General features: G+C 38.0%; 1 protein-coding gene across 1 annotated transcript in view; it reads left to right on the top strand.

The window, feature by feature from the left end:
* Positions 1-8498: 8498 nt before the first annotated feature.
* Positions 8499-13847, top strand: part of LOC136686358 (CCN family member 1-like) — a 10492-nt gene continuing 5143 nt past the window's right edge. Inside the window, exons 1-2 of the mRNA XM_066660078.1 lie at positions 8499-8661; positions 11203-11416. Coding sequence (XP_066516175.1) covers positions 8611-8661; positions 11203-11416 — 265 coding nt within the window. The 5' untranslated portion in view covers positions 8499-8610. The remainder of the gene's footprint in view (positions 8662-11202; positions 11417-13847) is intronic.

Raw genomic sequence — 13847 nt, 5'->3', positions numbered from 1 at the left:
ACAGAAGCTGTCCTTTGTTTGTCAGTTTCATGAATGGACCAGTAGAAATGCTCCAAATTCCTTATTAATAATATATATTTACATTGACTTTCATTGAAAGTTACAAAGGTTTTTCCTTCAACAGTTAGAACCTTTGATTCCCAAATGATTAAAGTATAATTTAAAGAAAAAGTGATGTGGCCCAGTGGTAAATTGTTTTGTTGTTTTGCGTGTGTTACAGGCATCAGTATATACATTTGTTTATATTTAACAAATAGAGTCATGTTCATTACTAAAAATGTGTTCTATGCCTTTTGGTCTTTTAAATATTTCAGCTTTTATTGCTTTTTCAGTAAATCCCAAATTTTCTGGAAATGGTTCATAAATCACATAACCTTGATATGCAGATTAGTATTAATTTTAATGCATAGCATATTGCTCTTAGCTGTTTTTCAGTTCAGTTCAGAGGGAAAGTTTATGACACTCACCGGATATAACTAAACACACACACACACACAATGCAGCATAGCTTGTGAATTGCAGACCCTTCAGACACACACTCACAGATTAACAGCTACGTTTTGTTCTTATTCACTTGTTCTGTTTAAAGATCATCATTAATGGAGTCCTGTACCTCAGTGTTCATCTGTGTTTTGCTGCTGAATCTGAGTTTATTCAGTGACAGTGGACACACACAAGGTCAGTTAATTTACTGTTTTAAGTTGTGACTTTCTGGCATCAATATAACGACATGTTTTATACAAAGAACTACATTTCTTAACGTAAAGAGCCAGTTAATGTTATATATTTGTAAAGAGAAAGAAAGAGAGATATTTATTTTTTTTATTATTTAATGACTGAAAAAATATTTGATAAAATGCTATGATTCATTGCAGCACTGAGCTCTCAAAAGGGAAGTAATTCATGTCTGTAAATGTATTGTAATGTAAACTATATCTGGCATTGGCATAACACCCTAGATCTGTAAACACAATTAACATTTTAACTTTTTACTTTTCACACGGATCATTGTTCTGTTCATTTCCTGTTAGAGGTTCAGTTAAGTGCAGTTTGAAGGAGGTCAGTTTAGTGTATTATATTAAAACAATAAAAAGGCTCTAAATCATTAAAAACTAAGGTTTTTATATGTGTAGTTAATTTTGCTATATTATTTAATATTTATATATATAAGATTCTCCAAGACAAAATGTACCATTTCTTTATAAAAATGTATGAACTGTAAAAAAGCAAATGAGCATCACATATAACTGTTTTCTGTTTATATACTGACTTTCTTTAGTTTATTAATGTTTACTGCACATTGTTGAATATATATATATATAAACATATATAATAATATAACAAATTAACTACACATATAAACATTTTTTTAATCATGTAGAAACTTTTATTGTTTTAACTAATATATATATATATATATATATATATATATATATATATATATATATATATAAGCAATGAGCCCAGGATCAAATTTAAATGCACTGAGAAAATATTTTAGAATTATATTAATCACCCTATAAATACATAAACAATCCAGTTATTATTTTTATTCTTATTGTTAATATTTTTAATTATTTTTATGATTACATTTAACCTGCTTTAATAGAGAGTCATGCAATAAACAGACACGGACGATGCTGTTCTTCTGGCTTCTTCGTTTGCAGCTGAGTTTGAAGCGTATCAACAGATGCAAGTCTGAGGCCATGGTTGTCTCCTGGAAACAGATGGCATGGTCCCTTTAGATAGGAGATGAGAACCTTCCCCAATCAAAGGAGGTCAAGTATCTCAGGTTCTTGTTCACGAGTGATGGGTAAAGGGATTGTGAGGTTGACTGTAGGCTCGGTGCAGCGTCTGCAGTAATGCCGTCGTGCTCAGACCGTCGTGGTGAAAAGAGAGCTGTGCCATAAATCAAAACTCTCAATTTAGCAGTCAGTCTACATACCCACTCTCGCCTATCTATGGTCATGAGATCTGGGTAATGACGAAAAGAACGAGATAGCAGACACAAATGGTCATAATGAGCTTTATCTGACGGGTTGCTGGACACACTCTCTGTGAATGGGTGAGGAGCTCAGTGATTAGAGAGTATATTGGCTGCTCCTTTTTTGGCATCTGATGAGGATGCTTCCTGGATGCCTCCTAATGAAGGTGTACCAGGCACGCCCAACTAGGAGGCCCCTGGGTAGACCCAGGACACTCTGGAGAGCCTGGCCTGATAGCACCTGGTGATCTTCCAGGAGGAGCTGGTGGAAGTTGTGAGGGACAGAGCTGCCTGGGCTTCTTTGCTCACCCAGTTTCTACCAGAAGCCTAAAATGGATTAAGCTGAAAACTGAAAAAAGGTTTATTCATATTTAACCATAATACACGATGTTCATAATGCACTTTGAGCACTTCAATTACTTCAATAAAAATGACTGACACTCTCTCTCTCTCTCTCCTCTCTCTCTCTCTCTCTCTCTCTCTCTCTCTCTCTCTCTCTCTGTGTTTTTAGATATTGAGCTGGATTGTATACCATCTATAAAAGTTTCTCGGAACACAGTTTGGAAATCTCCTGAACTTAAGACTCTGATGATTAACTGCACTGTTATAATGACGCCTCACTGCTGGAGGAATTTATCGTTCTCTTGGTGTAAAATTCATGATGGGAATAACTGCAGACCTCTGAATCACAACAAATACACTTCAACAACATGGAGGAATATTAATGAGGAGGAAAGAATCTTATTCCTGGTTTTCTGGAGTTTATCTGTGGAGGACGCTGGTCTTTACAGGTGTGAAATACTAAAACCTGTGTATGCTACAGGCCACACCATCAATGTCACTGTGACAGGTAAAACACATAATGCATTATATATATATATATATATACAATCATGTGAAAAATCACCCCATGATAATCTGTCTTTTTGAACATATTTAAGCATATGGACATTTGAGCTTCATTTGAACCGCACTGAGAGATGGAGCTTATAAACCTGAAGAAATTACTTATAAACATAAGTTGTTAAATGTAATAAACAAAAATCTCTTGTGAGATTTACCTCAGTTAGATGTTTCCTCTAACCATCTACCAGTCTCCAACGTCCCCATTCCTCCATGCAGAATTTTTTCAAAATATTCAAAAAGACAAAAGTTTTAATAGGGTGTCCTCACATGACTGTATTTCTATATGTGTGTTCTGTGCATACGTATATTAATAAATATATATTAATAAAAATGTTTAAAGCGGATATTAACCCAACATCAAATGCTGTAACATTGTGGTTGTCTTTCAGCATCTGACGAGGTCTTTGATTTGGAGAGCAAGGAAAATAAAACAATAAGTAAGGGCACTTTACTAAGTAAGGTTTTTTTCTAATAGAAGATGAAGTACAATCAGAGCTAATATGTATCTGCTGCTGTATACACACGTCTTAATACTCTTCATTTTTGACCTTACAGCAGTTCCCATGGACTTTAAAACTGTAAACAATGAAAATAAAACAGCAGGTAAAGATACTTCTCAAAACTCATTTTACAAACAAACAAGCTCAAGATCACAACGTGAACCACATGTCCATAAATATTCAGACACTTGTGAAGTTGTCAAATTCACACCAAAAGGTTTTCAGCAGTAAACAGTGTTCTGACACCTCTCTGTGTTTCTTCTTTCCTGTATGTGCTGTGTTCAGATCTCAGAGAGTCAGAGCAGAGTGAAACTTTAATGCTCTTCTCTGGGGTCTCTGCTGTTGTGATTGTGGTTGCTCTGGCGCTGCTCTTTCAAGTTATGTTTAAAACCATCTTCAGAAAAGGTACTCATGTACAATTTACTGTATTTACACTAATATACATTATTAATGTTCAGTATAAACATATTCTATCTGTATTTCATCTGTATGACTCTTTGTTCCTGTATTAGATTCAGAGAAGTGTGTAGTGCACAAGGTAAGAGTCAACACAAGAGTTTTCACTGCTTCAATTTTTCATTAAAAATTAAAGGCTAAGCATCACTTAATGGACCTCCATGAACATTTCACACTATTTTAGTTACTGACATATATGAGTATGAATTAAAATGAAAATAGCAGCTTAATTTGCTTTAAAACTGACAATTTCATTAAATTGACGGAAAAACCCGAGCTCGCTACGGAAATTCTTGAACGCAACCGTGACGTCACTGGTGGACAACAGCTGAACCACGCCGCGGTAAAACACCGTTATGACTGACTGTTATGACAGTATCTAGCTAAATAACCAACATTATTCATGACAATAGCCTAGCAATAAGCTAAACTCAAATTTAGAGGTACCGTTATTCTTGTAAATGTGATCGAAGTCGGACTCGAATTCATCCGACACTATAAACCTCCGTAATGCAGCTACGTAGCCGAGTATAATCTGAGCCACCGAGTTTAGCAAGTCAAGCTAACGTTAACTAACACCAACTAAAACAGGCGAAGTCAGTGTCCTTACCCTGTTTACCTCCATGTTACAGAGGCTCTTGAACACCTTTCGTTAGTTTCCTTACATGCCCATATTGTTGGAAAAGCGCCAGGGGGGGGGACCAACGGTCTTTTAAACCTTATTCCTTGAATTAATAAGAAATAACATGTTTTCTGACTATCAATAAACACAAGTTAGGAACTCAAATTCCACTGTATTTATTTGTTTGACACTTTCATATCGCTGGTGCTTAGCCTTTAACCCATCGTTCTGTTAGAGAGCAATTGAATTTATTGTTAGGAAATGAAGACATGATTAAAGTGCTGAACTATTTTTGTATATATAAAACCTCTGTTTTCTTCAGTGCAGCTGACTCTGTGTGATATGTTCACAGGACCTATTCACAAAGGTGCATTATGAACCTGCAGAAACTACAGGAGACCAGCTTTGTCGTTTTATTGACAGGGAATTGCTTTTGTAATAATATCCCAGTAAACATATACAGATTAATGGTACCATTATGACGACCTCCTTATTTATACACTCAGTGTCCTGTCTCTGAGTTCCACTGTCTGTACAAGAGCAATTTGTAGTTTTATAATTACAGACTTTTTAAAACTGTGTCCACTCACTGTCCACTCCGACACTGTGACACCCCCCCCCCCCCTTGTTGGTCCACATTGTAGATGTAAAGTCAGAGACAGTAGCTCATCTGTTGCTGCACAGTTTGTGTTGGTCGTGTTTTAGTCTTTTGTCACTGGACAATGACAGTGGACATTAACAAACAATGTACAGCAACAGATGGACCTTGTAAATGTACAATGACAGTGTAGACAGTGAGTGTAGAAATAAGGAGATGATCACAATATGTAATGAGTCATAACAGAGTGGTGGTAATAATAGTGAAATATTATGTTTTTTTTCTAATCATTTTATTTACCATTTCATTGATGAAACTAGTGTGTGGGACCCTGGTCAAATACACGTTTTGATGATTATGTGAAAAGATGTAAAACCACACCCCTACCATGAGATAAACTTTAATTTGTCATATTTCTGCTCGTGTTAATTCACTGTTTCATTGCCAAACTCAGTAAGGCCCTCTTTGAAATCAAAGTCTCCAAACATTCCTTGCAACCACATAACAACCTTTGAATTCTGGATTTTTTCCCCACAATCCCTTGCAATTTCTTCAATTTGACTAAGTCAGATAAGTTAGTGTGTCATTATTTATACTCAATGTAAGGATCAATGACTTATACATGTCTGAGACTTAAAGGGGGCCACACCCTTTGTGTGTGTCAGATTTAATTTTACACCGTACAGAATATTAAATTTAATCAGTCCTATGCTCTAAAGACTTTAAATTCTTCAGACGTCTGGTTCCTGTCCACACCAGTGTGAATAATTCTCCAAGACAAATGCAACTAACTTTTTCTAGAAAGGATTATGTTTCAATGAGCCCTTTCTGGGCTTTCAAAGAAAATTATTATTCTCAAATTACAGCCAGTTCAATGTTTGAAAATACATACAATAGTAAAGGTAATAATAAGTACAAGAATAAGTACAGGTTTGCAACGCATTCCTGAGAAAACTAAAGAAATTGTAAATGCATTGATGATTGTGTTTAAATATTTTTAAATTCCTTAAAGTAAAATGCTGAAGTGCTTCTGTCTTAAGGTTTAAAAGCCTCAGATAATGTTTGCAAATTCCTGTTCTCTGTTACGCTGCAGATTTTTTTTATATCAGATTACTTCATTTGCTGTAAACTATTTGTTCTTAAGCAAAGCAATAAAGAAAAGCAAAACAATTATGGAATATGATTATTTCAACGCTGCAGCGTAAGAAAATGAGGGGGTTGTTGGAGGATGTGGTTTTGGTTTATTCACTTGTACCATTTTGTGTTGGAGGTCTTGAGAAAGGTCTGCTGATCTGACTGTGAGTAACAATTGAAAAACAAACAAACCATTTATTTAACATTTCACTGAGATTATCTTGTAATAAACGATGTTCCTTAAAAGAAATCTGTGTAAATTAAAATTTTATTCAACTTTACATCTTTTGAGCTTAATAAATCTGCTATTAGCTGCTCCTGCCACCCCCTAAAGACATCTATACATTAAACATAAGAACAGGAAAGCAGATAATTAAGTGTGTTTAAATTCTGTTTTAATAATATGCATTTATCTGTGGCTATAAAATAAAACAGAAATAAATAAAAATTAATTTTACAACCAATGTATAAAAATTTAAATTCATTGTTAATTAAAATACATTCTAATATATTTAATATACCTATTATAATTTATTTATTTCTAATTTATCTGTAACATCTGATATTTCTGGCATTTCTTGGGCACAACTGACATCTGTTTGAAGTCTAAACACAAAACTCAGGTGACTGTCTAAATACTTCTTGTGTATATCTGATTAAATTACATCACAATGTTTATGAACAATATAAATATTAGTAAGCATCTTTGTTTGAAAGCCACATCTATGTTACATTTCTATACTAAAAATAAAGTAAATAAAGAAAAATAAAAAGTTTATAATGCATTTTTTTAGTCACTATGGGCAAACCCAACATGGGCTGTTTTTACAGAGCAGTGTGGGTTAATTTGACACGGTGCCTTTTTTTATGTCACCAGGAACCAACTGTGAAGTAAAAACAGCTGCATAGTTGGGTTAGAGAACCCAGGTTGAGGTAGAAATATAAAAATATAACTAAAACATAGGGACGGCACGGTGGCGCAGCAGGAAGGTGTCGCAGTCACACAGCTTCAGCTCTGTGTCTGCGTGGGTTTCCTCCGGGTGACTGTCTGTGAGGAGTGTGGTGTGTTCTCTCTGTGTCTGTGTGGGTTTCCTCCGGGTGACTGTCTGTGAGGAGTGTGGTGTGTTCTCTCTGTGTCTGTGTGGGTTTCCTCCGGGTGACTGTCTGTGAGGAGTGTGGTGTGTTCTCTCTGTGTCTGTGTGGGTTTCCTCCGGGTGACTGTCTGTGGGGAGTGTGGTGTGTTCTCCCTGTGTCCGCATGGGTTTCCTCCGGGTGCTCCGGTTTCCTCCCACAGTCCAAAAACACACGTTGGTAGGTGGATTGGTGACTCCAAAGTGTCCGTAGGTGTGAGTGAATGTGTCTGTGTGTCTGTGTTGCCCTGTGAAGGACTGGCGCCCCCTTCAGGGTGTATTTCCGCCTTGCGCCCAATGATTCCAGGTAGGCTCTGGGGCCACCATGACCCTGAACTGGATAAGTGGTAATGAATGAACTAAAACATATCAACTACTGTCTCTTTACATCTACAAGGTGGACCAGCGCTGTGTGAGTGGTTAAAAACTCCAGCAGTACTGCTGTGTCTGCTCCACTTGTTTCAATGCACAACACAGTAACACCACCACCACCACACCCTGAGAATGCTGTGTGGTGTTCCTGTGGGGTGTGTGGGGCTCACCACTACTGATGAACAATGGCAGGCCCGGTTCTAGACTGCTTTGGCTGGGCAAGCCTTTAGTCACCTTTAGAAAGGCAGGACTGTATTCTGGGTTTGATTTGAGCAGGGATACCAGTTCAATTCAGGGACTGCATACATCGATGGACACATTTATAGGTTGATTACGTCCCAGCAGGGCGATTATGCTGTCCCATTTCCAAGACTCCTTCGAATGTACTAGAAATATCTCTCCCTCTTTCTTGGTGTGGGCCTAGCTGGCGTGTCAGACGCGCTATTAAAATATCTCGAATAACCGGGGGACTGCGTATATTTATCTAGGGTTTCCCTGCAGCGAGTGCGGCTAGGAATGCGCTGAAATGCTCTTAAAAGCGGTGGCAGTGTTTTCATTTGGTCCAGAATAATATACGCAGCTCCGCAGCTCCAGTGATTTTATGAATGATCGCATTCATGCCTGACCCCGCCCACTAACCGCAGCACACCGGCACGCCCCTCCCCTTTGGAATGTGTTGGCATGGTGCCTGATAATAATTGGCCGGATTCTGATGAGTGGGCGTGGCTTGTGAGAGCAGCGCGAGGTTAGTATAAATATAGTGGGAGCCGTGCTGAATGATGCTAGACCTGAGCTAACAAACAGCACGAGGATTCAGAGCAGCCCTCTCTCTGACGACTGAGTTTAGTTCAGAAGTTTATACTCTTGCAGAGTGTTGTTTTTTATTTTTCAGCTGTTCTTCCAGGACTATGGAGAAACTGCTCTGTTTGGCTGTTTTTGCAGTGGCGTCGTTTTGTTTAGTAAGTGCGCTGCTTCTTAAATGATTTTCATGTTTTTCAACCTTGAGAAACATTTTAAATATCTAGGAACTGTTGTGTTACAATATGGAAGTCTATGTGCCTACCTTAAAGGGGAATTCCACCGTGTCACTGGGAGTTCAGAGAAAGTTAACATTATCCTAATTCTTTAAAGTTAAAAGTGAAAGATGGTAGGAACAAGGGTTCACTATATTGTAATAATACTGTGCTCATTCAACAATTTTATTTACTAACTAAATGTTCTCTGACTTTAGAGCTTTATGGCTGAGCATTTATATCATTGTAGTTTGAATTTTAAAACTGAATAATGTAGAAAACCGAGAGAAAAATATCCATGGAATTTGCTTTAAATTTGGGCCTAGTTTGTAAAAGATGAAATTTGGTTTTCCCAGTAGGATGTCATTGCACTTTAATGTGATTGCATGGATTTTTGTCTAGTCCCCTCCAGGATTCAGCTTTTTTATTTATTTGTTTGTTTGTTTGTTAAAATGTTATCAATGTTTAATGAGGACAAGACTAAGTTTGTGTGCCAATAAAGTGTTTTTTAGGTAGTCTACTGTAATACAAATGTCTGTGGAAATAGCCCACAATGATAGGAATGTGTGTGTGTGTGTGTGTGTGTGTGTGTGTGTAATTGGCTCCTGGTGCCTTTTTCTACTGTGACTCTAATCATGGCTAAGAGACACAGGTTCAGTCAACTGCAGTGAACTCTAATCATCCCCATATCTGATCTAGACCGAAAAAATAAGAGGTGTCTTGCTTTAGCCACAAAAGGCCAGAAAGCTTCCAAGTTTTTAATCCATGCAAAACAGCTGTTAGCACAAATGATTCACCCACTTCATCATTCAGTTCACGCCAGTTATTGCCTGAGTCAAGTGCTTTACACTTTGGTAATAAGATTAAGCTCCAGTGATTCATACTCTATACAGGGATTTCCGGTCCAGTTCTAAAGGAACCCCTGCCTGTCCACATTTTGTTCTATTCTGAGCTCCCAAAACACCTAATTGAACTAATCATAGTTCTCCAGACTGTGATTACCTGAGGTCTTCTCAGAGCTGCTGATCTTTGATTGCAAGAGTGACTTGGTCTGTCCGAGACACCACACATTTTTTAATGTTTAAAGAACCTCTAAATAATGTAAGACTAGCCTATATGCCAGAACAAAAGCTGTTTGAGAATAAACACAGAGGTGAAACAACATTGTCTAAAGATAACATGTAAGAAGAAAGAAAGAAAGAATCATGACTAAGATCAAATGTGCAGTTTGACTTTCATGTAAACCTTCTAGTTATTTCAAGTCTCTCAACACAATGCAGATTTAATGGCATGCTGTAGAAAGGTGATTCTGCCTGCATTGCCAAAATGTGCATGTAGGAAACTGATCTGAAATGCTAAGAAGCTGATCTAAATAAATGAGAAATTAATACTAAAGGGATTTAAGCAAATGTGCCGATCTGAAAATGGACTAATGGACTAATGCACTAAGACTCCAAAACTACACCTGTAACTCAGTTATTATATCTGCATTTTAGTAAATGTACAGAACCACAATGTTTTGGGTTGTATCTATGTTGGGTTGTTTCTATATTATATTCATTAATTCATTATCTGTAAGCGCTTATCCAGTTCAGGGTTGCGATGGGTCCAGAGTCTACCTGGAGTCATTGGGCACAAGGCATGAATACACCCTGGAGGGGGGTGCCAGTCCTTCACAGGGCAACACAGACACACACACACACACACACACACACACACACACTCACACATAGGGACACTTTTTTTGAGTCTCCAATCCACCTACCATTGTGTGTTTTTGGACTGTGGGAGGAAACCGGAGCACCCGGAGGAAACCCATGCAGACACAGGGAGAACACACCACACTCCTCACAGACAGTCACCCGGAGCGGGAATCGAACCCACAACCTCCAGGGCCCTGGAGCTGTGTGACTGTGACATTTGTATTATATGTATCCCCTATAATTCCATACCATTCATATATACAGTACTGTGCAGAAGTCTTAGGCACCTAAGATAATTATATATATTTAAACTAATGCCTTCTCAGTGAGCGTGGTGCTTGTATAAAGTTGTATATAATAACAGTAAATATAATATTAATATAAAACAATTATTAATTCTAAGTATTAGGAGTGAGTTTAAAGAACAATGTTTTTTACATTTTTTGCATGAATTTGTTAAATCAACAGCACACATTATTTAAAATCATTATTTATTAACCACTAAAACTAGGTATTGGATGATAACCTCAAATAATACGGACTCCACGAGGAGAGATTTGGAAAAAGTTAAACCAACACATTCACAAACAGAGTATCACACTGGAGTAATGTTATTTGGTTTTATTCTAATGTTGGGAGTCTGTTTGTGGTTTCTTTGTTTGTTTTTTTTTTGCAAATAAACACTTACTGCTCAGATGAAAAGCTTTTTTAAATCATATAATCTCTGCACACTTTAGCACAGTACTGTATATCCATTAAATCCCCTTATTTCCTGGTCCTCCAGGTAGATGGAAGTTGCCCAGCTGTGTGTAAGTGCCCTGCTGCTCGCCCGCTGTGTCCGGCTGGTGTGAGCCTGGTGTCTGATGGCTGTGGCTGCTGTAAGGTGTGTGCAGCTCAGCTCAATCAGGACTGCAGTACCCCTAAACCCTGCGACCACCATAAAGGCCTGGAATGTAACTATGGCAACGATGTGATGCTTGGAACAGGTGTATGTAGAGGTGAGTGGAGCCGAAATGTAGAGGTTTTAAGTGCGTGTCTGTCGACATGTGTCGGCATGTTGGACTAGGTCCACGGGCTCTAGTGACTAGGAAGTGTTATCCTTTGAGGCTGTATTTAGAGCTGTGTTATTTTTATGTGCAGCAGCATAGCATGTTTTGAATAGGTAAAAGCAGGATGAATTACGGCTGGTCTTATTTTTGTCAACATACTCACAACCGAATATACACACGGAGAAGAGTCAGGAAAATTGATCTATCCATTTACAGTCCAAAAAATATTAATCATTTTGCAGTGATTGCTTTTATTTTAAACACTGGAGCTCATTCATAAAGACTCACTTTCAGAAAAAAATGTGCACTATACCCAGTGTGTCAGCTACATTACACTGTTCACATTTATCTATGTGCTTTCAGCTTATGGGGAATGTCTCAAGCACTTTTTTGGTGTAACATCTATCTATCTTTACACTTATATAGCGCCTTTCTAGACACCCAAGGATGCTTTACAATCCACACTGCTCAGAACGCTCTATCCACACACACACACACACTGGTGAGAAGCGGCAGCCAAATGCACACAGCATACTCTCGACCAGGAGCGACCATCTACCTGGAGGACTGCATCGGGCACTAGGGTTTCACCCAGGACAGAGCGCCAATCCATATCTGGGCACGCACACATTCACTCACACTGCAGACATTCATTCTTTCACACACCAGGACATTTATTAGAGAAGCCAATTCACCTATCCTCCATGTGTTTGGACTGTGGGAGGAAACCAGAGACCCTGGAGGAAACCCACGCAGACACGGGGAGAACATAGAAACTCCACCCAGATGGGACTTGAACCCAAGATCCCAGCGCTGAGAGGGGAACGTGCTCACCACTAAGCCACTGTGCCACCCATGGTAACATGGTATATTTGCCAATGGTGGGGAACTCCACTCTGCTACATGAACACTTTGTTAGCAGTTTTGTCAGTTTTCTGCAGCCACTCTTATAGCTGCTCCATGTGTGTCCCTATGTGAGTCAATTAGTACCAAACACTATGCAGTGGATGAGTTCAGAAATAAACAATTCCCAACACACTTTAAATTTAAGTAGTAATAGGAATGTTATTGACCTATACATGCTCTGTGTGGTATCATAATTCAATGCTTTTCTGATGCTGACACATATTTCATTACCACTGAGAACTGACGAATTCCATCTCCTTCAACACAACATTTCTGTCCACGATCAAAAAATCTTCGATAATCAAAAAGTGTGAACTGGTGATTGGCTGTCTAATTTTTTTTGTCTTTATGAATGTTATTAAAGGCAGTGTCTCTTGATTAATCTGCTATTTGTGGTTAATAAATCTATATACTTCCAGTACATAACATTTGTTTATTGTATAAGCCACACACACTAGATTTGTAGTTTAAAAGAAGGTAGGGAAAACTTTCTCCTTCAGCAAGCAGCATTAAAGTCAATAAATCAGTGTTGATATCACTAACACAAATTATAACCAATAACCAGTCCTAGTCCAAGCAGTTGCCAGTCAGGAAAGCAACAATCCCATTGATTCTAACATCAAAACCAAAATGAACAGTACATTACAGAAATTACAGATCAGGGTGTCTGTGTGGTGATCATTATTGTCATCATTAATTCAGTTATCTTTGTGGATAGCTTGTTAAACTAGAAAACCCACCATTATGTAGATTAAATTGGGTTTTCTCCAATCTTCTGTAAAGCATGTTGAGCATGAACAGGTCAATTACACTCCTGTCACTACAAGCCAAATTTAAAATAACAGCTTTTGCTAATGGTTGAATATCACTCAGAGAGGATCCACATGTAAATCTTTAAGCCCACGGAGAGATCTATGGATGAATCTTTTAGTCTGCAGAGAGATATTTGGATGGCTTTGATGGTCTTTTTATGTCGAGTCCCACCAGAGACAGACGGAAATGGAACAGCATTCTACACAAGTTGGGGATGCCAGTCTGCTCTATGAATAGACAGTTTTTTGCTTCACAGAGTGGATAGAATATCTCTCTTTTCCCTCCACCTCTTTTCCCCCACCCATGATTTCCATGATCTTTGACCTTTCCTGACCCTTATTGACTTGCTTTGTTTTGTTTTTTTTTTTTCTTTTTGCCATTGTGTGGCAGCACACACTTCAAAATACGGGTTCCAAACTGGGTGTTTGGGTGTGATGCCATAAATGAGCACCTATAATTCCTTAATGAATCCTTTCAGTAGGTGCAGGTTTTCAGTTTTCTCAGGACCTCCACCTAAATCAAGGTTTTTGTTTCTACAAAAAAAAGGGGGTTTAAAAGATTTTAGTTGTTGCCGTGGATGAAGCACCCAGCAGAACCATGTTTGAAAAAGAGACATGTGAATTTAAAAACCTTCTCATAAGGGTTCTTACACTTTGTAAAA

The sequence above is a fragment of the Hoplias malabaricus genome, chromosome 2 (genome assembly GCF_029633855.1).
Source record: "Hoplias malabaricus isolate fHopMal1 chromosome 2, fHopMal1.hap1, whole genome shotgun sequence".
NCBI classification, from domain to species: Eukaryota; Metazoa; Chordata; class Actinopteri; order Characiformes; family Erythrinidae; genus Hoplias; species Hoplias malabaricus.
Note: the sequence above shows the minus strand (reverse complement) of the source record. Positions and strands in the feature narration are given on the sequence as shown.